The following is a 27,864-nucleotide window of genomic DNA, read 5'->3' as shown; positions in this document are numbered from 1 at the left end:
GTGTGTTTTCTGTTCCCTCCAAGAACACGGAAAAAAGTCTCTCACCGTGGGCTCATTGTTCTCCACACGTAGCTGCGTACTGGCCACGGTTCAGGAGGTCAGGCCTGTTTGAACAAACAGTGCTCTGGCCACTGAAGCGAAATGTGTGGGGAGACGAGAGAATTTGTGGCGAATATTACATTCGCGCACTGTTCTCTGCTCCGGAATGTCTGCAAACATAGCAAGGTTTTCCTGGGGCTTTGATGCCTTGCATAAGCAAATTTTATCTGCAAATTATGTTTACCCTTCTCCAGCTTGCTGCTCGGAATACTGAAATGCGAGCGGTGATGCTCAGCTACTGCCGGCCGCGCTGGTCACGCTGCGTCCATTCCTGCTCTGTGATGGGGTTTGTTCTGATAACCGCGTTCCTGGGCTGAGCTTCACATCTGCTCTTCGGGCCATAGGGTGCACAAACCCAGCTCTTCTTTTGGGATGAAAAGCTTGGGTGGTGCCCAGTGAACTTTGTTACGGGAGCTAAGCAAGATTTGTTTCAGCACGAGGCTTTTTGAGTGGTGGATTTTGAGATGGGAGATGCTGCATAGAGGTTCTCTTGCAGGAGAAAAACCATCTTTTGTGGACAGCCAACACTGTACCAACACTGTACAAACATAATTGTAGAAGTGGTTTGGAGTATGGAGGTGTGTGAACATCTGAGAAAGGACAGGCGATTGAGTCTCCTGGGGAAAGACGGAGGGTGAATTGTATATGGATGAGGTATTGCATATACCTGTGCCTGTTAGCTCTGCTGTCCATTTTCAGCTCTTTCCTAAACATTACTGCCCAAATGTGCAGAAACATTGGGGAGCAGCAATGGGAACCTGCACTGAAGTTTCCTTCTGGGGTGGTCCCAGCAGATGCGTCCTGCCCTCCGTGCTCCATGGTTTGGTGATTGTCACTTGCCAAATGCAGGAACATTTTCCCAACTACGATTTGGTGTTAAGTTTGAATTCTGAGTGTGTCAGCAGCTATCCCCATGGCTAAGCGCGTAATCCCACTTACATCCTGAGATAACTTTGGCAGCCAGTTCTATTTTCCCCCATTCCCTTTAATCCATAAAACCTGGATTCTGTATTTACCTCCTGGGGCAGAAAACATTCCAAGTCCTGATTAAAAGCCTCTGTGTACACAAAACCCTTGATCCTGAGCCACCTCGGTGCGGAGGGCTCGGATAAAACCCCAGGGTGGATCTTGGGGTTGTGGCAGTGTGTGAATGGAAAACCCTTCAGCAGAGCTGAGAACGGCAGCTCAGCTTCCAGGTTAATCCAAGTATGAGGGGGGGAAAAAAAATGGGATGGAAGCAAGGGGCATGCGGCTCAGGTACCTCCGTGCTCAGAAGAGCTCCGGCTGGTGTGGGATGGGAGCAGGAAGCCCTGATGTGCTGCTGGAAGCAAAGCCACCCTTCGGCGATGGAAGTGAGCCCAGGGGAAGCTGGAGCTTTCCAAAGCTTTGGAGCTTGGAAGCAGTGGGAGTGGGGAGGGGAGAGGATGGGAAATCCATGAAGGAGCATCAAGGGGCTGCACCTGGTTCCTCTTTCTGCCCATGTAGCAAAGTCGTGAATTGTGCAACAGAGCTGCCAAAGGCTAACACAGAGTTAGAAATGTGCTTGGACCTTTGTGGATGGCTGTGACTGGGTGCTTGCTGGAGACCTCGGCTTGGTCTTCTGCCTCTTTCTGTTCTGTACCAAGGTGGAGACTTCTTACCACCTTCCCCTTGCCTCTATTTCCATTGCATCTCCCGCGGCGGGTAGGGATGGAGACAAAGCGGAGGCGACCCTGGGCTCAGTACCTCCCAAGGGGGGGATGCTGCCACCCTGCTCACCTAGGGCTAAGCAGCAACGGACCAACTGCCCTGCTCCAGCTCATTGTGGCTCCAACAGCGACTTCTCAAACACGTAGCTCAGGCCAGCAGCTCCGTTCCCCCACGACATATTTTCCACCATGCGAGCGCCCCGCGCAACGCTCGCATATCCAGCTTGGTGTGGGCGGCGCAGCGAGCAGGAGCTGATCTCGTTCCTCATTTTCCATAGACGAAAGGGAAATAAATCAACGTGAAACCGGAGCCAGGAAACAGCAATGCTCAGCACGGGGGGGGGAAGACACAAAAGAGCAGCGCCGCGATGTGCCGCGCTGCAGCCTGTAATGAGGGAGAATCTGTTTTTAAACTATCCCTTATGGTTCACACATATGTCATTGAAAAATAACTTCTATAGGAAAAAGCCAGCCCCTCGCTCGGTTATTAGTGGATTATTTGGTTTGGATGAAGAGGGGAAAGTTGGAACAGCGGGATCAGCACTCGGTAACCCGGTGACATCAGGAGATGGAGTTGGATGGGGGAAAGGCAGCACCGAATGGAACGGGAAAGAAAATAGGGAGCTTGAGTATGTGGTCAGGGCTGCAAGACCACAAGAAGAAATTTGAAGGCTGGGCAGCCTTTGGCGGCCTCTCCTCTCTCTAATTTGGGTTTAAGTGGAGTTTTCAGAGGCTGCGTGCAGAAACGTAGCTTGGATCAAAGGGCGCTGCCCAGTGCTGACCCCTCGGGCTGTGGGGGACGGGGACACCAGCTGGGGCGTGAGGGTGCCTGCCGCGAGGGAGGGACCTGTGGGTGATGAGAAATGGGACCTGGAGGGTGGAAATGGGACCTGGAGGGTGGGTGAGCTGGCAGGGGAGGGGGGTAAAGTGCTCAAGGAGCCGTGCAGGGCAAGGGACACGGGGGGCTTGAGTTTCTTCCAGGGGTTCCTAGACCCTTCCTAGTGCATGTGAGAGAGAAATGGAGGTAGATATGGGGCAGATAACTTTTTTTTGGACTTGATCTGCTGAATGAGAGCTAAGTCTCCCTTTTAAGAATCCCCGTTGGTGTCGGGGGTTACCCAGGCTGGGGGCTTTGCCTCCTGAGGTGCTGACTGCTGATGGGGCTGAGCAACCAGCCAGGGCTGGAAGCTGTCTCCTGGGATGAAATCGCAGCCACCCCCCCTGCAGGGAGGGGGTTCAAGGGAGATGGGGAGGGCCCCATGAGTAAACCCCATGGAAATTAAGATAGAAGAAACCAACACAGATTAAAAAAAAAAATGCATATATATCCTAAATTAGTGACAGAAGAGTTGGAAGTGAAATCCATCCAGAAATAAAAAATAAACATCCACCACTTGTTTGAAGGAGAACTGTAGCCTGTTGTTAACCACAGGAACACGTTACTGATGGTCAGGGTGGGTTTGCTGCTGCTCAGGAGCCTGCAGCATCAGATGCTGATAAACGCCAGGCAAAGCATGCAGGGGTTTGAGCGCCTCTGGGCTTCACATGGGCTGCAGTTATGTGGTTTGTGTTAAGCCAGACATTGGATTCGGTGGTTCTGATCCACTTTTTTACCTTAAAAACTGGCTGTATGGGCACGTGGAGTGAACGTTTTTAGATCTGGTAAGCATGGGTTAAGGTAATCCAGCAGCGTATAAGGATGGTGTGCATGGGCCTCTCTTACCAAAGGTCATCTTCCAAGCAAAATGCAGTCCCCCTGAGCCTCTTACATATGCTTCAGAAGGACTTAGCTGGAATACACGGGATGCAAAATGAGGGTGTTATTGCAAAACTGCTCATTGTTTCATCTTTCAGCTTTATTAAGGGCTGGCAGATCATGACAGACAATGGCATCTATTCATTTTGCCCTATTCATTTGTCAGAGGCCTGGCCTGGTTGGCCTGCTCTGTCTTTCCTTTTTTTTTTTTTTTTTCCTTCTCCCTTTAATTTCCATGCTGGACAGTGGAAGGCCAGGCTGACACTGTCCTCCCTTGATGGAAGTGCCTCCCACAATGCGCAGGCTGTCAGCTCACGCTTCTCCAGCGGGCTGAATGCCAGTTCTGGGGGATGTTGCCTCTGGGGCTGCCGTCCTGGCAATGCCAACCTGCACCCAGCCTCGAGCACCAGGGAGGCAGCGCTCGTGAAAATCTCTCATTTCTTGCAGCAGTCCCTGATGTGAAGCCAAACTTCCCTGGTTCCAGTTGCATCCCAGTTTGTCCCAGCAGTTGGCGTTGCTGGTTGGTGGGCTCTGAGCCCTGCCGACGCACCGTGAAGCTTTGTGACTATTGAGAGAAATTTTTTGAGTTGTCTAATTTGCTGCTTGAAAGTGTTCAGGAGCATAATCTGACTTGATGCTCCAATTAGGGAACAAGGCCGCACCGCCTCTCGGCCAAATCGGCTCCTGTTTGAAAGCCACTGGAAGGAACTGCTTGAGAAACTTGTGCTGTGCAGTTATTCACAGGTTATTTTGCAAGCAGTTTGGAGTAGCTAGTGACTTTAAAAACAAATGTATGAACTCTGTATAGTTACGTTAAAATGATATGGGATATCTTGAATAATCCACTGCCATGAAGTCACTCTTAGGTGGTGTTGATATTGCAGAGGAACAGTGGTTGCAACTATTTAAAAGAATACCTGTGAACTCGGTGCAATTTGTGAGTAGTTTTTAAAGCATTCCTTTAGAAGTTGCCCTATAGATTTGCACTATTTATAGCTAAACATTTGTAATCTGGAAAAAAAAACCACGACGTAACCACCCCATAGCGGTTCTGCTATGAGGGTTGTGTCTGAGCTAGGAGTAAAAACAGTGACAGCGGAGCACATGGTGATTGTGGGACGTCTATTTCTAGGGATCAGCGGTGTAATTTGTCTGCGGGGAGCGTGACATGTTGATTTGAAGTTACCAAATGAAGAGTTTGAAAGCAGAAATCACAGAGCGGCCAGCTGCTGTGTGGTCGTATACAGGGGGGAAAAAAAAGATAGCTCCGTGGTTTGCTCTTAGTGTGTTTGCTGGCGAGGCAGCGATGATTACAAGCCTGTGGTGCAGATGGATAAGTCACCGAGCGAAGGCTCAGCTGAGGTCACTTTGGTGGCAGTGCCAGCCTGAACGTGACCGGTGCCTGATGACAGGTAGTAACAAACCCTTGGGCTCTGCTGCGTCCCGTGTTATTCCTCTGAACTGCCAGGGGACCCAGCTAGCTGAGAGCGGGAGATGCTCAATTTTCTCCTCCACTCTCCTTGGGTCTGGAAAATTGAGGAGGAGAGGGTGTCTGCTATGTATAGGCAGAAACACAAGAACCGCTTATTTTGTGGTGCTTCAGCTCATCTTTTTCCAGTTGCTGCTGCAATTGGGAACGTCAGATGCTGTGAGATGAGTCAAGTCCGCGTTCCTTCTAATTTGTCTCGTGGTCACTTAAAGCTTTTCCTATGGCAGGAACATTAGAGATGTCCTGTCCTGAACGCTCCTGTCGCTGATCAGAAGTGAGCTCGTGCTGCACTGCCCCCCCTTGAGACAGTGAACTTGTGTGATGCCTTTCTTTTACCTGGCTGCCTGTTTCCATGACGTTTATAGGAATTTAATTATCTCGAGCCTTTTTCCTCTGTCAAATGTGATTGAGATCGGCCATCAGATCTGAGAGTTATTGAGATAGACAGACACACCTGTAGCTGCGCAGAGGTCACACATGGCTTGCTTTTGGGGGAAAACAGCCAAAAAATGCACTGCTGTCCTAACAAATTCATTAGAGGGGAATGCTTCCTCATGTGTTAGAGTTTAAACCTTCAGATTAAATAACTCAGTGATGTTTCTGGTGTACACAAGAGGATGAGTATTTGGTTGCTAGCGATGTAATTCCAGAGGTGGCCAGGAGGCTGGGCCATTTCTTTGAAGGTGTTTCCCTGCTGTACATGCAGGAGGTGTGCTCCAAACACTTCCTCCAGGTAGGAACCCTATTAAAACAGACACTTCTGCTCTAGCTCCTTGTGCTGGCAGAAACGCGAGCGCTGGGTGATGGGAGGCAAGGTATAAGATCCCACACAAGGAGTACACACAGAGGAAGTCTGCCAAGGACCTCCACCAGGTCTGACCCTAACACCACACATCCTCTAGGCGATGGCACGCGTGTGCCAAGTCCCTCAGCCAAGCTGGCCCTGCACGCAGGGCGGCTGAAGCTGCTTCTCCCTCGTTCCAGCTCTTCTCAGAATCAGGTTTCCTACTTTTCAGTCAAAGCTAGAGAGGGGGAAAAGAGATTCAGGCTATTTACCATGTTACGGGAGTTTTTTGGGCAGCCAAAGAAAACTGAGTCAACTTGGAAGAGCTCTCTGCAGTCAGCTTTTTATCTTCTCTTTTTTTTTTTTTTTTTTACCCTGCCCCAGAAATAGAAAGAACACCTTTGCCCAGCCAGCAACTCAAAAAAGAAGCCAGCAAAGGATTTATTTCTTCCAACCAGGCCTGGATAATACCATGGTCTAGAATGGATCACACTGCAAGGTTTCCATCCCAAAGCTCTACGAGAACTTGTTGGGGCTTTGGTGACAGCCCCAGCAATTCAAGGGGCTCTGGCTGCTGTCGATTTTCTCTCCTTGGCAAGGTGTTAAACTGCAGGAGACCTGCAAGGGCTTCTTAAAAGAGAGGGGCGTCAGCCGGCCCAGGAGAGCAACAGCAGGCTGCTTGTGGAGGAGGCCGATGCAGTTCTTCATCCCCCAGCCCCAAAGTCTCCCTGGAGCTGTGGCACCGAGGGTGCTGGCTTCCTGCGCTGCTGGGGCTGAAATGGGAGCACTGGAGGGGAACAGGAGCAGGTTGTGGGGCTTGGCTTTGCCTAGGTGATAGAAATCTCGTAAAGATTGTTATTGCTTGACTTGGGTGACTGGTGGAGGGGGATAAATGGCACGTACTCAACTGGCTTCACTCTGGCCTGGGTCAGCCCTTTAGGGATGGGGTTCATGGCTGGTGGAGAGGTGCAGGTTGTCCCCTGGTAGGATCAGTGCCTCTGCCTGGGTCAGGTCCGTCCCTGGGGATGTGTCGTGTCCTCTGCTCCGGGGAAATGCCCAGGCCCGTGCCTGCCAAGTCGCAGCTTTCGCGGGAAGAGGCTGGTGATGAGGATTAAGCCCTGGCTTCAGAAAAACCTCTAGGACCGCCTCAGGCTTTAGCAGGGTGCATGCCCCATGCTTCAAGTGGAAGCTAATTCCCTAGGAAGTCGGCGTCTTCCAAGCATCCAAATCTTTCCTGGAAAACTCCTCTATCAGTGGAGGAGCTCTTTCAAGCCAGCAGGGCTTAACATCTGCATCTATGGATATATAGATGTCTACTTTAAGTGCATGTGCTTGGGAGCACAGCGCAGTTGTGTGATAACGTGTGTAAGCACTGTGGCTGCAGAGCCAGGCTTAGAGAGGCAAGCAGGGGGGCTACGGAAAAAGCTTTCTCATCACTTGTGCGCTGACTGAAGTGGAAATACCCTAGAAAAGTCTCAAAGTCTCATGTTCCAGGGTAATTAGACCATTAGTTAAAATGTCTATATAGTGATAGATTTAGGGTTCCGTATACAACCTTAAATTTGATACTTATGAAGTTTTGGAGTCTTGGCAGCTTAAAAAAAAAACAGTACATGTTCACAGGCAGGTTATTTTCAAAAGAAATGCACAATCAGCTTCAGCCTTGTGGCCTCACATTGACATCTCAAGTTTTTTCCAGCAATGATGAGATATGCACATAGGGGCACCTGCATACGTATATGAGCATACGTATATGAAATACCTATTATGGATAACTTAACCTGCAGCTGCTACTTTAGGGAGAAAATATTTACTTCAGTGTGATGAAACTTGAACTAGGAGTCATGCAGTTTAATAAAAACGTGTGGTTTGGATTTCTTGTTCTTCCCATATGTTTCTAATCTGCTGGGGGGGGCGTTCTGACATCTGCTGAGAACATACAATTTACCAAAAAAAAAAAAGTTGAAAAATGCTCATTTTGCAAATATAAAGACTGACCTTACAATAAGAAAATAAAATTTGAGAGTAATATCCTCTTTATTGGGATGGAGAGAGGTTGGGACTGTCAGGGGCTTTCTTCTTTTTCTTTTTCACCTTTAAAAACCTGAGCTGTGCTATTATTTTTCCCCTCTTTGTGAAATAGCTACAGACACATCTCATATTATTTTTGCCTGTGTTACCACGGTGCTTGGCCAGGCTTTAGAGAAGGAGCGAATATAAAGCAGCCTTTTGTAACACCACTCTCCCTGTTCCTCCTTCCTTCCAGGCTGGGGCTGCACCGTTTGAGGAAGCTGTTTGATGGGAGTGCGCTTTCTGTGTCCCTAACTGCTTGCTTCACACCCAAAAATCCTAGCAGATAGATGGCAGTTTGTTTAAAAGACATAAAACATATAAAAATAGCAAAAGGAGCTGAGTATCTGGGCACAATGGCTGTTGATTTAAGGATTTTTTTTTTTTTTTGGTGTTCTAGCAGTCTTTGTATTTGCTTTATTTTTTTAAAGTCATCTTGGCTGCCTTTTCCTTTCCTGCAGTCCCTACTGCTTGGCAGCTGCTTTGCCCTGCCCACGCCACCCCATCACAGTGGTTTTGAGAGGGACCTGGGTTAGCAGCAGGGCAGGGAGCTTGAAAAGGGAGAGAAAAACCAAAGCCTGCAACTATTCCCTCTCCGAGGAGCGCAGCGCACGACGGTGATGCTACCACGTTTGCAGCAGCTGCTGTAGGGCCGCCTGCATGGGGCGTGAGAAGAACCAGCAGCCGAGGAGCCGTTTCTCAGCACGGTTTCCTCTGGGTGGGTCCGGCTCCCTGGTGCAATTAGCCCTAAGAGTTATTAAAAGTCCTCGTCAGCTTTGCAGCGCAGCCGCCGTCTGGCAGCTCGCGGCACCAGACGTGAGTCAAGGGAAAGCTGGACGTGTCCCCGGTACGTGCATGGGGCCACCGCTGCCTCCCGACCAGGGATGCTCCCACAAGAGCCTCTCAGCTGCCATGGTCATCTTTATTTTTTTTTTTAACCTCCAGCTTATTATTTTTCGGGAGAAAAGCGCAGTGCTGCCAGCAGCCGTGCCTCTTGGGCAGCCTGGCTCCCTGGGTTTGGCCGGGGTTTCTCCCCCCTCGGAACCAAAACCAGGGAGCACTGCGTTGCTGCGAGAGCCTCGCAGTAAATGCTTTGTGGGTTTGATGCTTTCTGTGCTTCTGCCAGTGCCACCTGCTCTCCAAGCTGCCTGTTTCTTGGGGCGGAGAGGAAAATAATCCTGATGTCCCTTAAATTCCTGGATCTTAGTTGAGTGGCAGGTTGCTAATCCACCTTATCTGGGATTTTCCACCCGTTTGGTGGATTTTGGGGTAAAAACTGTTCTCCAGGGTCTAGACAGTGGCTTTTAGCTGGGAAAGACACACCGCACTCTGGAAGTGATGCTCATTTTTTGGCTTATAAGGCAAGCCACGGGGTAGCAAAGCACGTGCAATGCGCACATGGTGCTGCATACAACCACTGCAGCCCCTTCACAGGCAGTCAGGCTCAAGGTTGAGTAAGGTTATGTACAATTGCCGCTTTTTGGGACCTTCAAGCTGGTGATTAGACGTCCCTTCTGAAAGAACGAGGGTTTCAATTAGGCGCCGTGCCGGGGAATGAATTGGTGCTGGCGTGGGAAGGCAGCGAGGGGCCGGGGAGCTGGTGCAGGAGGGTGGGGGCACCTGGGTCCCCCAGGCAGCGAGCCCGGAGTTCCTTTTGGGCACTTGCCCATCGTTAAAGGGCTCTTTGAGCATCGCCAGGCCTTTCCGTCTCATCCCTTTCTCTTTGGGGTATTGACTGTCCCTACACAAGATGCTCCATGGGTGGGACGTGAGAGCTGTGGAGTCGGGCAGCCGAGGGGAGGGCGACTGGAAAGCTACTGGTAGAGGGATGGGACTGGGAAGGGAAAGGCGCTGGGCTGCCGGGGTTTGGGCAGTATTCCATGGAAAGTCTCAGGGAGAAATTGGGGATGATTAATGGCCATGACAAACTCAGCCATTTGGAAAGGCAAGAAAATCTTTCACCCATTACGAGTAGGAAACTCTCCGAAATAGCGGACGGCTCCGTCCGTTGCCTGTAGAGCACTGTTGTGTAAATAATCCATACTGCTGATTAATGCTGTGTATGTTGTCTTTGGGAATTAGCTCTGCGCTGTCACTTAAGCAAAAATGGACTTTGGCACAAGCTCTGGCTCTGCATTTGCTTCGGTGACTGCTGCGGGTGCTCGGCGCCGAGCCTGGGGCTGCAGGCGCTGGCTGAGGAGTGCTTACATTAGCTCGGGCTGTTATTTACCTTGCGTGGCTATTGGAGCCGAGCTCGGGGGGAAAAGAATAGTAGCCACTCAAAAACTAAGCTTGCTGTAGTGTCTCCCAGTCTGTTAATGGCTTGGGCCCTTGACTGGTGTTTGGGTATTGGCAGAGTGACGGCTTCTTCGGGGGAGCTTTCCAGAATTAGGAAAGCCATCTGGCTTTTGGGCTCTTAGGGAATCGCTTGTCCTTGTCTTCTGCTGAGGAGCTGTTGCTAAGCTGCTCGTGATTTGTATTGCTGTGTTAGGCTGAGATCTGTCGTAACCAACACAGTGTCGTGCTGTGGCCTGTGCAAGCACACAAAAAATCGTAGAATTACAGAATCATTAAGGTTGGAAAAGCCTTCCAAGATCATCTGGTCCAACTATCACCCTACTGCCGCTGCCTACATCCCTAATGCATCCTCTTGCTATGAAAAACATCATTTCTAACAACCAACCTGGAGCGGGCTGACGCGAGTGTGCAGTGGTGTTCCCCTGCTCGCTCCTTTGATGAGAGCAGCGAGTCACAGCATCCCCCTGTGATGGGAAAATGAATATGAAAAATTGAAAAAAATGAATATGAAAAAATGAAATTCCTAAGGAGGTTAACTACCTTAGAGCTAAAGGGCTTATTTTCTTGTTGCTGTGGTCAGGGAGAGAGGCACACAGGCTGTTCAAATAATTGTTGTAGTTCTTTTGTTCTCGAAGTTTAATGTCAGGAATGCTAGCAGCTTCTCTTTGAGGTGGGGATGCAGAACTGGGCTGGACGTGGTGAGAGCTGGGTGTCCTGGGGTACCTCCTCTCCAACGTGGAGCTGCAGTGAGAAAGAAATCTACTGTCAGCCCTTGAGAAAGGCTTTTACTTGAAGCTGTACTTGGTTTTAGTGAAACTTCTCTCCCTTTTCTGCAAAATTAAACTTGTTTTTTTCTAAAAAGGGCTCAGAAGAGGCTCCTATCTGAGTGGCAAAAGCCAGGAGAGAGCTATTCTTGTGGTGACTCGAGCCCAGGAGGGGAAATAGCAGAGGTCTCGCAGCAAAACCGTCCGTCCATTCCTGCAGCCCCCTTTGCGCAGGACAGGGAAGCAAACATCCGGGTTGTCTGCATCCAAACCACCAAGTATTCGCAGCTGACTCATGACTGCGTGCGAACCGAGCCCTTCCCTTTTTTATTTCATTTCATTTTTTACTGAGCCAGATCTCCAAGTGCTTGCTTCCAATTTTGTAGATTTTAAAAATCTGATTTTGCAGCGCAACATCTTCGGAGGCCTGAAGGATGCCCTTCGGGTGCCAGTCACTCAGGCTCGTCCAGCGAGAGCAGGTCAGGATGCAGGTACGAGGGGGACGAGGCTCGGCCTGACCCCGTTACTGCTGTTTGGGTTCTCCTCTGCAGCAGCTGTGTTTAAAGGAGAGACCCTTGGGTGACGCCGGTACCACGGAGGATGCACCGACACTGAGCAGTCGCCGTGTGTCCGACTGGGTGTCCTGCTGCACCAGCAAGGGGCCATGGTGAATTTTGGGTCATCTACTGCTTCTCTTCTTCACCGACCTCTCCAACACCGCTTCTCCTCTGCACACACGGAGCCCTGCACAGGGCGGCCGCCGTGTCCTTAGCAGGAAACCTCTGCCCATGGGCAAGTGCTAATGAGAACTTTAATCAAGTGGAGCATCTGAGGCTGGCAAGCCATCTCCGAGACAGGGATTAGGTTTTTTAGAAACTTGCTGGTGGGATCTCAAAGCTTTCACTTCACCGTAGGGCCCCGTTGAACTTCTGCTGCTCTTAAACTACCTGATGGGGTTTGCATTTATGAAAGCGGCGAGTTTGTGGTAGTAAAACTCAGTAACATCCCAATTGCTTCTGATAATTAAGATTATTTTTTAAGATACACATCCTGAGTTTGTGGCTGTCTAGTTCAAAAGTGGGAATTTTAAGAGGCTCATCAAGTAGTCGTTATTCTTCTATAGTTCAGTGTCCCTAAGACTTCTTGTGGTAATGCACTAAAACAAGAGCCCGGTTAATTATTAGTGCGTTGCAGTGGGAGCCCTGAAGAATCCCAGTATTTATGGAGCTGCTGCCAATGCCAGATGAAGTCACTCCGATTATCCTCGCCAGCTGTTTGTTTTGTTGAACCACAGCAATTTCTCCAAGTTACTGAAGTTGATGTCATTGGAAGCGATGTGACATTTTTGCACACATATAGAATAAGTGTTAAAAAATGCTCCAGAAGAGCTTTTCCAGTCGTGTCTGGGAGCTGGCTGGGGAGTTGAGTTAAACTGGCTTGATGGAACTTAATCCATAAAGCAAATGAGTCATCAGGCATAAATGGCTTTACCATAAATGTCAAACAAATTCGTACTGGTCATGACAGTTAGCACTTACATCTGTTCGGTGGAGCAAAAAAAAAAAAAAAAAAGCCTCACAATTCACAATCGTTTTCATAAATGCGCTGTTCTGCCTCTGCCTCTTCCCAGGAAGTTCTAGGAATAAAGGTCAACTTTTGATTTATTTGCCTTTTTTTTTAAAAGTAGCTCTTCTGGCGGATGAAATATGGGTTATCTTCAGACAAAAGAAGAGATTTTTTATAGGAATAATAAGTGGTCAAGCGATGCAGGTCTCAGACCCCAGCGTGCCCGGACGGGCTTTTTTGGGCATCTGTGTCCAGAGGTGACCCGGGTGTGTGCGGTTACCCCACCGTGTGCCGGGGGGGGTTGGAGTTTGCTAGGCTCGTGATTTCTTACAAAGCGATGCCAATGCATTACTGACTTGCTCCCCAGCTGAGATACCTCTTTATCTGAAACCTAGATAAGTTGGCAGGTAAAATCTTCGAACCACGCGGTGTCACGGTAAGCCCTCTCCTCTGCAAAGGCCTCGTGGAAAATCTGTGGCTGCTGCAGGGGTGGCGTGAGCGGGGGGTGAGTTAATGGTATCTTCGTTATCGCTGCTCTTGCTGAGAAAAGCAGATGCTGAAATAGGGAGGAGAGAGGCCGGGGTGCTTCGTGTAACCATAACAGTGAAACAAATAGACCTGTGGCGTGGAGCGGGGCTGGCCGTGCCGCTGTCAGCCCGCGGTGGGGCTGGGGGCAGCTATCTCTCGGCGAAATTTATTAGCGGCAGCACACTTGAAAGGACACAAAAGGCTCGCAAACCTCCCAGCACGGCTTGCTCCATTTAAAGTCGGCTTTTTAAATCAAAGAAATGGGGCTCTTGACAGCGGAGCTTTGTGCATCTTTTGTGCAGTTCAGATAGTGGGGCTTTTTATTACAGGCTAAATTAGCCCATTTTATTGTTTTGCACTGAGGGATGAGGTCAGTTGACGGGGAATTTTGCTAACAAGGTTTCACTCCTGTCTGCTTTTTACGAGTGTTAACAGGGACGCCCACCAGCGCCGTGCACTTGCTGTTAATGAAACCAAGAGGAAGGGTCTGGCAGCCCCTGAGCTCTCCTCCTTCCCCCAGCACTGAGCTGCTCGACCCACGGCAGGGCACTGAGCTCGGATGCTCCCTGGGGCTCTCATTCCTCCAAATTCTGGTGCCCTGGTTTTCCTTCTGGTTTTGCGTGCTGGAACAAGAGAAGGATGGGCTTTGCCGTGCGGGGTGATGGGGTTTGGAAAGGAAGTGGGAGAAATAGGAAGCGTGTTGAGGGATGCTCGTGGAGCGTGGTGAGCTCTGAAGGAGCTGTCTGATGCAGCTCACGCCTTCTCCTGGCACCCTTTGCAAGCCAGATTTATTCAGATAAGCACTGACTTTAAGCTCCCAACCCGGAGCTAGCAGGAGGCTTTGTTCTTCCTCCCCTGCTTGCTGGGCCGATGCCATCCCTTGGTGTGTTGGGCTGGGTGAGTTTGGGGTGTCTGCTGTGGCTCCAAAGCCTGACCGTGGAGGTGCTGGGACTTGCAGTGCCGTCCTTCTGTGTACTCAGAGGAGCTGCCGGTGCCTTGAGCTGCCAGAGGACGCGCTGCTCCTGTTCTGCTGCTGGGAAGCAGGGCAGGATTGAGCCAGGATTTCTTCCCATGCATAGCTCAGGAGCTGCCGTCAGCTGAGACTAAAAGCGAACTCGGCTTTAGCAAATTCTCTCCTGCTTAATCTTCTGCGCCGTGTTTATCCAACGTGCCTTTCTTTGCTTTATCTGTTCCTGGTGAATACACCAGTTTAGTTCTGGTCGCTTATAGGATACAGGCTATCAGTTCTCCTTGAGGTGTAAATCCAAGCTTATCAGGAAGAAAAAGCTTTCAGGCTTCCTTCCTTGCCTCTCGGAGACAAGCACTGAGTCTGCTTCTGCGGCTGTTTTATTTCAGCTTATCCCAACAGCACCAGACACTCCACGCGACCTCATGCAAACGGGGGAGCTCTGCCTGACTGAGAAGGGCGTAAATGGTTTAACTTGGTCCTCAGCGAGGGCAGGGGTGGTTGTTGGGGTCCTGCGCTCAGAAATAGCAGATGCAAGGACGTTCACATCATGAGCATCAAGCAAATCGTCTTGCCCAGGTTGGGCATCCTCCTCTGGAGGTACATCCGAAGGGGCAGGCTGCTCTGTTGTTCTGAGCCGCCTGGGGAGGCTGGGATGATGTTACGTGGGGTGAGGAACCCCGACCCTCCAGCAGGTCACCCTGCAGGTGGTGGCCGGAGCTGGCTGGAAATGGGAGATGTTCTGTGAGACAAAAGCATATTTTCCATTTTCCTGGTCCTGCATCCCCCTTTTTTGTGGTCACGCTGGAAAAAAAGCCAAAGCAAGAATGACAGAACTGAACTCCATGGAATTACTTTAAAAAAATAATCTTTTTTTTTAAATGGTAATTGAAAACCACTTTGCAGACATCTCTGTTAATTTTCTAAAGGTTATTCAGAGGAAGCAATGACTAAAAAGCTTAAACCACGGCTGAATTTTAGGATAACTTGCATAGCATTTTAGAGCTGCTGCAGAGGTAGACGCTCTTGCAAACTTGCTTTCCTTGCGGATCGCTGCCAGAAATGCAAGCAGCACTTTTCTGGTGAGGTCCGATGGTGGTGTTCAGGTGACACCGTGCCACTGGGGGGCTGTCCCCCACCACAGGCCAGCACCTGGAACAAGCGCAGCTTGCGTGCGCGAAGGCAGCCCTGGTCTCGTGCTTCAAAAACATCCTTTGGTTTTCCACGGGGCTCTGAGACGTTCTGGCCAGGCTCCGGTCTGAGCTTCTGGTTCCTATTACGTGCCCGAGTTGTCCTCTCAGTTCTGCTGTCATGCTCCTTTTTTTTATCCTTAGCGATATTTTTCTATTATTAAGCCAGGCTTTTCCCCCTGATTAAAGCATCAGCTCTAAAAATCCAAGTAGCAAGGTCTTTTCTTATGTAACCATCTACTGAATAAACTGCGTTTTTGGTGTTGTGGATAAACAGTAGGGTGATTTTTTTAGGGAACTAAAGAGCAATTACCGCTCTGACCTTTGGGCTTTGGCTGTGCCGGGTTTGCTGCGCCGGCCTGGCGTCTGGGGAGCTTGCAGTGCACCTGGCTCTCAGTCAGTCTCTGCAAACTCCCTCTGCTTTTATTTTATTTTTTTTTCCGATTATCAGGTGTACTTCTAATCTTTCTGCATCTGCCACTGCTGCAGGTGGAAAATTGAGGTGAGACGGGAGTTAGAGCGAGGAGCTGGTCTCTTTTATGAGGCAAGGTGATGGGGTGGGAAAAACAGGAGTGTTGAGGCTAACGAGCAGCTGGGAAGCAGCCCAGCACCGGGGCTTTTCCTTTTTGTTTCTCCGTGGTGTTTTATCCCCTCACCTGCGGCGTGGGGCTGCTGGCTCTGTGCACACCCTGACGCTGCTTTGCCTCCCCGCAGGGCGACATCCAGCAGCTCCTGATCGTGGCGGACCCCCGAGCAGCCCACGATTACTGCGAGCACTACAGCCCCGACTGCGACACCGCCATCCCCGACTCGCCCCAGTCCCAGGACCCCAACCAGGACGAATACGTGAGTGGAGGGGCACGTCGGGTGGGGAGACCCCTGGGGGAGATGGGGATGGGGTTGGGGATGGGGATGCTCTGGGGGCAGCAGCATCAGGCTCCACGCCGTGGTTGTGGACACACTCAGCTCCTTCATCCCGTTTGCCTTTTCTGCAGCTCCAGCATAAGGCAGCGGCCCAGACAGAGCTTTGTTTTTAGGATCCGCCACTCCTGGCCTCTGCCTGCTTGGCTCTTGCCCCCAGGAGTTTCCCTTCCTTTCTGCACTCCTCCCGTTTCCAGCAATGAATAGTCGCTTTGAGCTCAAAGCTCGCAGCAGAGAGAGCCTGAGCTGACTCCGAAGCACCGACCTTCCCAGGCAGGTCGAATCCTGTCCAAAACACGCACCTGTTCCTAAATTCCAATTTTTACTGTTAAACTTGAGAAGAGATTAAGCACTTTTTTATTAGTACTTTCTTGAAACAGGTGGCAAGGGCAGGAGAAGTATTTTTTTTTTGCCTGTGCATTTGCCATTTGAATTTCATTTTGGCAGAAATGTTCCCAGCTGATCTGTAATGATTTCTCCTGTACATGCTGCTGTGCTAGCTAGTTTTTTTCTACAGTCAGATTTATTTCTTTATGAAAAGAAATGGAAAGAAAACAACAAAAAACAAACAAGCAAACAATAAAAAAACAACTGATGGTGTGCCTCTATTTCTGCTGCTCAATCGGAAATGCCTGGACGTGGCTGATTTCCAGGAGACCATCACCTGAATTTTACACTTTTAGGAGAGGTCTTGAGCCCAGCTCACAGCAATTAAAGTGTCTGGCACCCTCAGCTGCTTCTCAGTTCCTTGGCTGCTGCTTCTGCCCCATTTGTAGGTGCTCGTGTGCACGCTCTCTTTCAGCTGGTCTGGGGTCTGCAGGCTCCTGCCACATCCCCACCAAGCTGCGATGCCATCGCCCTGCTCCAGCTTGGGTTTAGGTTAAAAATCTGCTCTGGGGAGCAGCACAGGGCTCACAGCAGCGTGGGGCAGAGCACGGCAGCGAAGTGCTGTAACTGTGCCGCCAGTGCTTCTGGAGAAACAAAAAAGCAAAATAAAATAGACTCAGTGGTCAAAATACATGGCAGTAGGAAAAAAAAATCTCTTCTTTTTGAGCCAGCAATGCAACAAGAGCTGGCTTGTCGTAAGGCCCTGTGTAAGGATAACTCTTCTGTGTGCTGGCGTCTGCTGCCAGCAAGAGCGATGGACTGGCAAAGAGATTTGCCATGCCCGGCTGTAACCAAACGTTTGGTTTGTATTTCATTTTGAAGAATGACTGACGCCTTGTGGAAAACCCTGAAAATATCTTGGTTTTGAAGCCCTTCCGCCTGCGGGTCACGGCAGATAGGAAATCACACGCACACCGTTAGTGCAATCAGAGGAGTGAAAATAGCAGCCCTGCTTCTCTGAGTGTGTGTTCATCCCCCTCTGCATGTCTGAGATGTGACCCAAGAGGGCTCAGCAATTGGACATATAATAAAAAATCACTTTTTGTTTGATTATGCTATCACGGGTGACTAAATTCCAGCAAGGTGGCTTCAACTCTATCTAAGGCAGAACATGCCCCATGGCTCGGATTGTTGGGAACCTGAAATCACAGCAATTGTCGAAGCAATCAGCCCAAAGGCAGGCCCTTGGTGAAGGTGTTGCAGAAGCTGATGAACAAGAGGAAGGGAAAGATGGTGCCGTGCTGATCTGCACCACGGCATGGCCCACTGATGTGAAATAAAACCTAGAAAGGGTTGGCAGGAGCGTGCTGGGTGCCACCAGCTTATTTTCTGCTTCGTGTTTTCTCTTTGCAGTACACCGATGGGGAGGGAGAAGGTGACACCTACTACTACGAGTACCCTTACTACGAAGACGTTGATGAAGCTGTAAAGCCTGAGGCACCCACCACCAAACCCGCCCCCCCCGAAGTGGCTGCTGGAGAGCGACCTGAGACCAAGCAGGTACCGACGCGGGGTCCTGGCAATGGGGTGGTTGGTTAAAAAAAATAAAAGCACCTTCATCGAGCCATGAGCTGGGGGGTGGAGGATGGTGCAGAACACCCGCTCTGTTTCTCTGGTTCTGGCATTTTAGCTGTGTTTCTCCAACAGGACTATCCCGCCCCCACACCGTCACCCGACACGGGGAACCCCACGGGGCGGACGAAAGGGGACGCTGCGGTGGACGACCCCCTCGTGGACGAGTACAACTACGAGACCATCAACGAGGAGTACTTCACGCCTCTCCCGTACGAAGATGTCAACTACAACGAAGAAGTAGACCCCGAGGGTGGACTCACCGAAAACGCCGTGGAAGCTGAGCTCCCCACGAGTACCGTCGTCACCTACAACGAGACCGATGTAATTTTGATGAATGCTTTTCCTTCCGCTTTGTTTTTTTATTACTTCTGATATTTCATAGCCCTGAGCAAAGGAGATGTGATAATCCATATGGTAAATCTCTAGGTGGCTTGGGCAGCTGTTGGAAGAAGACGTTTCATAAGAGATACTCTTACTCGAGATATTTCAGGGTGTGGAATACAGATATTTAGGATTTGATTGAGGACTCTTATCCTGGAAAAATCTGCTCTGGATTTTAAACTATTACATTTGTCCACAGATAGACCTCTATTTTGAGTACAGATCTACTAAAAATGAGATCGGTCTGGATCTTAGAGCTGATATTCTCTGGAGTAATTGCATGTTTAGTTACTTAATATGCTTCAACTGAAATATGCCGCACTTGAGACCATTCTACCCTTAAGTCTTGCCCGGTTTTTGTTTTTATGTAGGAGTTCAGGTAGTCCAACGTTGGTCTCATCCTCAGATGATCCAGGAGCATCGGCAAGGGGCATCAATAGTGGGATGGTGCTTTTGGGGGGATTTGTTAGGACCTGGCAGAATTTTGTGGTTCCTCCTTGAGTGGAGAGGAATGGGACTGCGGCACTCGAGGCTTTCTGGGAGGTGCTGGAGGGTGGCAAAAGAGGCCAGAATAACTGGAGCTGGACCCAAAAACTTGAATTCAGAGGTGTTGGAGGGAAAATGTCTGGAAGAGCCAAGCAGCTGGAGCACAGCAGGAGGTGAGGGCTGGTAGGGTGATGGGATCGGGCCCAGCAGCTGGGGATGGAGCTGCCAAGGAGGAGGCAGCTGGGCAGCCCGAAGCGATACGCAGAAACAGAAAACGCTCCAGCATGTCTGAGGGAAGTGAGCACCAACCTGAGGGAACCAATGGATGGGAAACTTTTTTTCTGTTTCCTGACAAACGGCCAGAAATCTCTGGCCGAGCTTGAACTTTCTAATAAAGAAGAATTGAAGATTGGATAGGGTGACCTTAAAAAAAATTGGAGGAGGAAATAAGAAGCTCAAGGGCCACGTTAGCACTTTTTCCTTTAGGAAAAGGAAATCGAAGAGGAGAATAGTTCAGGGAAGCCCACTGCAAAGCTTTCTTTTGTGAAAACTGAGCCTGCTCTCAGCAAAGCAGCTTGCAGGTGTGGGCGTGCGAGATGTCTCGTCCCCAGATCTGGTCCCCAGAAACTCCAGAAGGGACTGCATGTGAAAGGGGAAGGCTGCAGGGGTGGGAGGCTGCTCCAGTTCACCCAGTTGCTCCACTGAATCGCTCGGTGATGAGCAGAGGAAGGGGGACAGCTTGTGCGGCTGAGGGAGACTTCCACGCACCGAGGCAAAGGCTCCCCAAAAGTGGCAGCCTGAGGCGCAAGGATCCCAGCGGAGGATGTGGGTTTCAGGTTCACGCCTTGATGTGGAAGGTAAGGGCCCCACCTGCAGTTGTGAACTCTCGAGGAGACAGGAACAGAACCCTTTAACCCAGCGGCCGAGCAAGCTGCCTGCGAGCAGCGTGGAAGTAGGGGTGTCTGGCGCTGGAGTTCACCTGTTTTGGGAAAATAGCAATTCCTCCATCTCAATTTATAAGGCGACTCAGTCTTACACAAGAGGACCTTTCAGGGGGTGATGTGTGAGGTTTTGGAGGCAGGTGCAGTCTATTAACTTTTCCCGGGCTTGAGCTTCATTATGGCTGATAACTCCGTGATAAATGCCAGTGAGCAGTTCTGAGATTTAGTAGGCAATACTCCCATGAACAAAAGGAGCAGGGGACAGATATATTTCGTTCATTGCCCGCTATTCATCAAGCAGTTTACTTTGCTTGTCTAGATGCATATACCAAGGGCTTCCTATCTGCATCGCGTTCTTAAAAGGGAAGGCTAAAAGGTGATTTACAAGAAGCTGTTATCAGCAAAGAATCGCAGTATTGTGCACGATGATTTTTTGACCTCTTGTTTTTTTTGGGCTGTGTTCTCATTGTAAAGGAGATTATTATTTTTTTTTTCCAAAGCACCTGCGTATCTCAGCATAGAGAACTTTCCTTCTGCTCTGCACAGTTATTCAGAATATTACCTCTTTCCATGCAAATTGATTTGGGGATATCAGAGTATCAAAACAGACTTTTTTGATGTTAATGTCAGGAAATGCAATTTGAAAAAAGCTTGCTGTATTATCTCTAAAAGCTTTATAGAAAGATAAACAGGTTTTGAGGTTTCAAAGTGCAAACCCAGATAAAAGATTTTTAACAGGATAAGAGGTGTGATAGCACTAGATCCATTTGCATGGTACAAAGGAAAAATAATGCTCATTTTTCCAAGTTTTCTAAGCAAGAGTCACTATCGGGTTGTTTAAAAAAAAAAAAATCCATAAACATAAGCTGCAAATTTCTGCTATGTCAAAAAATTAATCTAGAAGCAACTCGAGTCTATCAGTGATGCTATCAAATACCATTTCCAAAAGTGTTTAGATGCTACTTAGGAAATGTGTCAAACTTGATAAAAGAACCTGCAGCCAGTTTTTAGCCTTGCCCAGACTTTGGATTGAGAATTGTGACCAAAGTTTTTGTGTTAAATGTTGGCAAAGAAATTTGCTTTTAAAGTTTTCTGCTCTATACCATGAATGGACAATTCACTAATGTTAGAATCGGGCAAAATCAGTTTCCAAATGGCTCTGAGAAGCTGGCAATGATATCGAAAGAAGAGGGAGAGAAAAGCAGGGTATTAAGAGGGCATTATTTTGTAGCAGGACCAGGCCCGTGAAATTCTGTGGTGCTCTTTTGGATTTTACCTCTGTCCCCAGTTTTTCAATGCTCTGATCCAAGAGAATATGAGACAGGATGATTTGTCATGAATTTTTCCCTGCTAATTAAATGATAAAGTGGGCAGGGCTTGGAAGTGATATGAAAGAGCCTAAATCTTTGTGTGTTTGCCTTAGCACCAGGCTTATTCTTTAAATCCTCTTGCATTTAGGTACAGATGCTCCTGCTTGTGGATTCTGAGCAGTTTGGGCACAGAAACGAGGTCTGGAAGTGGTGGTGGCATTTAAGTAGTTCTGAATTCACAGCAGTGAGGAGATGATTTCTCTGGGAAGCGCTGGAAATAATTCAGTTTATGGACCATTCTGGTCATTACCTGGATGGGAAAGAAACAAAATGATTATCGGCACATGTTCTTCTTTATGGTGCTCTTCAAACTGAAGGGTGCCAGAGACAGTTGCCTGCAAGGCTACAGAAAGGGCAAGGAGATGGACATAAGCAAGGAAATTCTGCTTTTTATTATATATCCTTGTTTATAGACCATAGTATCTGTTGCTGTGAAGATTCAGACAGGATTTAGGGATTAATGAATCAGATTTGTAAAAATTTCTGCTACTGCTCTTTGGAAAAGCACAACTGACTTGGATCCCAGACAAAACAAACGGGAGGTTTTTGTATAAGCAAGCTTGGATTTTTCCACATTTCCTCCCGTAATTGGATTCTCATAATGACACGTTGCATTTTTGACATGACTTTTTAGAATGAGACTGGATGTGATTTTTTTTTTTGGTGCTTAATAATCCAGCGACTCCAATATTCAGGCTGAGAGAGATGAGCAGGGCCTGGAGCTGGAAACTTTGGTTCCATGTTTCTTCAAGCTTCTGGAGCATGTTGGGTTGTCCTGGCGTGAGCTCTTTCTGTGCTGCTTTGCTGCCCTCGCTCAGGCTGTTACACCCAGTGTTATGTCTGGGATTGATGGAGAAATCCCAGGGAAGGCCAGGGTACACATCAATGTGAAGATCCTGCCGTTGGAGAAGACTCTCACAGGTCACTGGAGACCTTAAAACTCCAGATTTGAACTTTCCTGCTTTTTATTTGCAGCTATTATTATAAAGCTGCTTCACTTCCCCAAACTCACTGTCTACCCTTAGGTTTTCAGCATGTGCATCCTATAGAAGTTTACATCCTGATGTGTTCCTCCTCTTGCTTTCAGAACCCTCAAGAAGGAGACGACCTGGATAAAGATTTCACCGAGGAAACGATAAAAGAATACGATGGAAATTACTACAACTACTACGACAGAACCGTGTCTCCTGATATCGGGCCGGGGATGCCTGCGAACCAGGACACCATCTACGAAGGGGTGAGAGTGCTTCTTCCATCGGATGTAAACTTAGTTCAAAATGTTTTTATTTAATGTTATTGAACGTTCCCACGCTGATAGCATAGAGGTGAGCACTGCAAAAGGCAGTGGTCCTATCCCGCTTGGGTTCATCCACCTCGATGCATGTGCTTGCTGCACAAGAAATAGCTCCATGTCCTGGTTGGGTGGAGGTGTCCCATTTCTGCCCTACAAAAACCCGCAGTCCTCTGGTGGCAGAAGCTGCCTCAATATCCCCAGGTCCTGCGTGGGGCCGTGTTGGTGGTGTGAGCGATGTTCTCATCAACTTTTTGCCTTTCTTCTGCTGTCCTGTGCTGCAGATCGGGGGCCCGCGGGGTGAGAAAGGACAGAAGGGGGAGCCTGCAATTATTGAGCCGGTAAGATCGATCTCTGTTCTTTTTTTTTTTTTTTTTTTCCCCAAGGAAAAAGGCATAAAGGGTGCGCTCTGTGTGATTTGGTGCTCTGTATTCTGCTGTGTAGCTGGGAGGAAAACTTCCCATGAAAGAATTACTTGGTTCATTTTAATATAAAATCCTGTAATCATTTTTTTTTCTGTAATTTCACAAAACAGCCTAAATTAGGAAGGAAGTGCAAAATTTCCCATGACATCTCTCATTCACTGTAACAACCCAGGCCATGTAAAATGGAAGTGTCAGGCAGAGGCCGTCCCCAGCTCTGTGGGATTTTGAGGACCTCTGCAGCTGGTGGCCAGGTCCCATCCTGACCTGAACCTGCAGCTTGGGGCCGCCTTTAATGGTGCAACTAATGGGGTCGGCTCTGTGGAAATAAAAGGGTTCCCACTGCACATCGGGGTGGGAGCTGAGCAGCAAGGCTTGCTCCTCCATCTGTTCCTGGCTCCCCCCAGTCTTGCACTTCCAGAGGAGCCCTGTACTGTCCCAGGAGGGAAACTCAGTGCTTTCCTTCTTTACAATTCTGCCCTGGCCCACTCCCGAGGTGGTTTTTTCTTTCTGAAGAGCAATAAAAACTGCCCACGCCCTTTGCAGTCTGCAGAAAATGTGGGTTTCCAAGCGAGCATCCCTCTGTAGGTGTGCATGGAGCTGGGGGCTCCGCAGTCCCCAGCCCTGCTCGTGCTGGGACAGCCACTTGTGGCTCAGTTTGGGCAGTTAATGTCTGTCTGCCCCTTGCTGGGTGCCAAGGTGCCCCTGGGCTGGAACTGGGGGCTTTGCATCCCTGCAGTCACCCCATCAGCAGCGTCCCCGAAGGGCCAAGCACAGGCTCGCTGCACACCAGCAGCTCAATTAACCTAATTTCCCTTGGCAGAGGGCCAGTGTGGTGCCCAGCGTGGCAGCAGCACTTCCCATCGCCCCCAGCCCCTCATTTTCCTTTGTATTTTTCCTCCCTTTCCTTCTTGAGGAGACTTTGCCGGTGCCGGTGGGGCGATGGAGGAGCCGGGGGGGCAGCAGCAGGGCTCTGCAAGCCTCCCCACCTGCTTGATAAAAGCATTTTCGAGCCTTCCTTCCTCCGTTTCCCTTCTGGGTCCTGCTCTCAGGCTGCAAACAAAGGGCAGGGAGCGAGATGCACTGAACAGTGGCATGGGGAGGGAGGGGGGCGAGCAGAAAGACGCGGGGAAAACGGCTTCAGCAGCCTGCCCTCGGCCAGAACCAATCCGAAACGCTACAGAGCGAACAAAATAGTTAAGTTTAATCATCCAGAAAGAATTTGGCCGCCTTTGCTATTTCAAAACACTGGAGCCACGTATAGCTTTTGCCAGAAAGTAAACAGGACCAAATGCTGCCTCGTTCCTCTCCGCTCGGTTCCTCCTCAGCAGAGAGAAATTCGCATTCGCCGTGCTCTTTATCTCGGTTTTGATCGGGGCTGCAGCAGAACGGGGAAATAAAAACCAAGCCGGGAAGGCGGGTTCTGCTGAATTTTCTCAGCTTTTCCTTCACGCCGCCCGGCCCTCAATCCTTGCTCGGTGCTGACGCTCGCTGGAGGCAGCAGGGCAGCACAGGCGTGGGGTGAGGATGGTCCTGCTTGGGGGCACGGGGATGTTGGGACCCCCCCCGTGTCCCAGCTATGGGGTGTCCTGCCCTGCCTGGCGGGTCCCAGCTCCTCCTCGTGTTTCTGCCCCTCGTGTTGCTGAGCCCGTTGTGTAAACAGCAGAGATCCCTTGCCGAGGAGACTCTCCAGATGTCCCTAAAGCTAGGGCTCAACGTAAACCAACAGATAAATACGGGGAGATGCCAAGGATGTTTGCGTTGTGAATTGGCTCGTTAGCCCAGACCCCTCCGTGCCGGGGAGCCGTGGGAAGCAGAGCCCTGGTGCTGTGCGTGCTCAGGCCGTGGTGATGCTGGCACCCAGCAGCCCCCAAAAAAGTCCTTGGGGGGGGGGACAGAGGTGGGCTGTGGCTCTCAGCACCGGACTGGAGACACTTACTAGCCTGGTGAAGGGGAAGGGTTGGCACTGGTTTCATTTTCAGAGCCTGCCACACCAAAATGTGCCGTCGTTGGTCTCGGTGTCACCAGGGACGGGCCTAGGGGTGCCCCTGTGGGTTTGCTGGGAGCTCCGGGGTTTTCTGAGCAACATCCTCGTTGGGGACTGAAAAGGAGCTGGTGCTTAGCAGATGTCATTCCTTGGGGGGGCCTTCTGTATCGGCATAGCTTGCCACATCTTACTAGCCCACAACAGCAAACAGCTGACTTAGCGAGGGTTGAGGCAGTGTTGTGTAAGGTTTCCCCCTAACTTACACCCAAAAGAAAGCTGTGGCTCTGTGGCAGTCAGTGACACTGCTCTCAGAATGGGTACAGGGCAAAGGCCGTGGGCTGTTCTCTTTACCCATGGAGAACGATGCAGGTGCTAGTAGCACATTTTCCCAAATGCACCCAAATGAAGCGGAAAGCAGATTTAAACGACATGGTAACGGAGAGTATGGGTGCGGGGAAGGACAGAAAATAGCGCTGGCCCTGCATTAACGGTGCCGAAACAGCGCTAGTGGAAGCAAGGCTGGTTCCTGACAGCATGCTTGGTCTAATTTTTGCTCCTCTGGGGTTAGACACTGTGGCTTTGGGGGCAGGCCTGGGTTTTCTTCTCCGCATTTCAGACTCATTCAGCTCAGCCCCGTCTGCTGCCGCAGGCTCAGCCAACGCTTTTAGCACCGGAGCCCAGCCAAGGGTGGCCCAAGACCAAACACTTGCTTCCCCCGAGGCGAGCCCGTGGGGGTCTGCAGGCTTTCGTGGGCTGCTCGCATCCCCTGGGAGCGATGTCCCCAGGTCCACAGGGGAGCTGGCAAGGGCTGAAAGCGCCGTGGCTCGAGCAAGGTGCCCGCTGGGTGCGTGGTCCCCGGTCCCGAGATAAAAGGGCAGCGCTGGCTGTGGGGCTCTTCCCAGCACAGCGTCCTGATGCCTGCTGGAAAACGTTTGCCTGGCTTATTGGGAGGTTTCTTTCCTGCCTCTTACATACCGATGAGGGGGAAAATAAAAAAAAAAAGAAAAAAGAAAAAAAAAGTCTCAATTCTACTGAGCGCATGATAGATCTGATTTAAAGTTATGACAAAATATTTAGATTAAAAGGAATGAAATAACATTATTCTACCATTTTGCCCACACAGTGATTTCCTAGGTACACAGAGTAAATCACGGTGTGCAGCCTGCTAGGAAAAGTAATTTCAGAAAAAAAAAAAAAAAAAAAAAAGCACCTTGCAGTTTGATTATTAACTTTTTTTTTTTTTTAAAGCTGCTTGTGCTTAGAGACAGCTTCTTCCTGACAATGAGCCCTTCTCCCAGTGCAGCATAGCTGAGGTTTGCACGTGCCCCGGGTTTGCCTGCCCTTGAGCTAAGGGAGAAGGGTTTTGGTATGGGAGGTGACCCTGCGCTGTGGCAAGGCTTGGTGCTGGGGGAAAGGGCTGTTCTGCCATGCCCTGCGTGATCCAGATAAATGGTATTTGGCTTTTCAATGGGCAGATGGTGTCACTGAGAGAGAATGGGAACTGCTCGGCTTCTGGGGTGCCCGGACCCAGCAGCAAGACATGAAATACTTAAGGACAGACAGAGCATTGGGTTTGCAGCCCTGATGTTGAGGTGATTTTGAGGATGCGCCCTGCTAATCACTGTGTTTTTTCCTCCCTCTCGTTTAGGGAATGCTTGTGGAGGGCCCCCCTGGTCCCGAAGGCCCAGCAGTAAGTGGCACTTTGTTTACACCTCACTGGAGGGTGCGTGTGGCTCCGCGGTGCGGGACGTGTGCGTTGCAGGGAGCTGATGCCCACGGAGGGCTCAGCACCCATCTGTGTCCGGGATGCATCGCTTCCATGTGCCATGCATGTGTACAGAGCGCTTTGGAGTCTATTTCCTGGAGCAAAAATAAACAGAAAGCTCTATTTCTTTTCCTGCGCTTTCTATGAATGTTACAAATAATGCGCATTTTCATTCAGTGGCTTTTTTTTTTTTTTCTATCCTAGGGCCTTCCAGGACCTCCAGGACCAACTGGACCCGTGGGCCTTATGGGAGACCCTGGGGAGAGAGTGAGTACCCCCATTCTTCTCCTCTTTGAAGCCTTTTGTCATTTTTTTGTGTTCAAAGCGGGACCGCGGTGCGTTATTGGAACCCTAAATTCTGCTGGTTGCACGAGGCATTTGATAGCACTCCCCCTCTGAGTCCTTGGTCTTAACGCCTCAGAGCTGGGTGAAGAGGGTGTCAGCCCTAAAAGATGCTTGTGCCAGGGTAAAGAGCAGACCTTTGCATCCAGGGACAAATGGCTGGGGACTAGCCACACTAGTGAGATGCATTAAACAATTTTCTCCGGGTTAGAACCAAGAACAAGGCTGACAAACCCTCCGCTCTCTGCCTGCACCCTTTGGCGTGTTGCTGCTCATTAAAGCATGGGAGCTGGGCACTGGGAAAACAGGATGAGCCAATGCACAAAACAGCCATGAGCACAGTAAATTGGAGTTCACTGATTCTGAATCCTCTTTTCAGCTGGTGGTGCGAGTCCTGAGGCAGAGGGGTTGGTTTTGGTTGCATCCAGCACAGCCCCTGGGGGTCACACCACCGTCCCGCTGTGTTTTTCACCCCTGTTTTGGGGGCTGCTGAACTCAAGCCTCAGCTCAGCAAGAGGTGTATAAGCATTAGGCAGGCAGGGAAAGCCTGGATTGTCCTCACTGAGCAAAACCAGCTGTAATGGGGCCAGGCAGTTGCACCAAGGCAAGTGTCCAGGACCACGTCAGGCTCAAGGGCTGCTGCTGGGAGCAATTTTAGCGGGTGCTAGAAGTTCACCTAAAAATAAAAGCAGCCCTAAGGACAGGGCTCTTTGTGGCCTGAGGCATAGAGTCCCAGTGCCCAAAAGGCCAAAAAGCATGCCTACAGATGGCTCTTTGAAGGCAGGCTGGCTGGAGAT

The 27,864-nt window shown here is 49.9% G+C and overlaps 1 protein-coding gene across 3 annotated transcripts in view; it reads left to right on the top strand.

Annotated features, from left to right (window-relative positions):
* COL5A1 (collagen type V alpha 1 chain) overlaps window positions 1-27,864 on the top strand; it is a 168,560-nt gene that overhangs the window by 69,822 nt on the left and 70,874 nt on the right. For all 3 annotated transcript variants that reach the window (XM_080561588.1, XM_080561589.1, XM_080561590.1), the window contains 7 exons: window positions 15,914-16,045; window positions 17,861-18,007; window positions 18,155-18,403; window positions 22,348-22,497; window positions 22,836-22,892; window positions 26,609-26,650; window positions 26,930-26,992. In XM_080561588.1, the coding sequence (XP_080417714.1) occupies window positions 15,914-16,045; window positions 17,861-18,007; window positions 18,155-18,403; window positions 22,348-22,497; window positions 22,836-22,892; window positions 26,609-26,650; window positions 26,930-26,992 (840 nt within the window). The remainder of the gene's footprint in view (window positions 1-15,913; window positions 16,046-17,860; window positions 18,008-18,154; window positions 18,404-22,347; window positions 22,498-22,835; window positions 22,893-26,608; window positions 26,651-26,929; window positions 26,993-27,864) is intronic.

This window comes from Anser brachyrhynchus (genome assembly GCF_964034855.1).
Source record: "Anser brachyrhynchus genome assembly, chromosome: 19".
In the NCBI taxonomy this organism is placed as follows: domain Eukaryota; kingdom Metazoa; phylum Chordata; class Aves; order Anseriformes; family Anatidae; genus Anser; species Anser brachyrhynchus.
The sequence above is the reverse complement of the archived record's forward strand: the minus strand, read 5'-3'. Positions and strand labels throughout refer to the sequence as shown.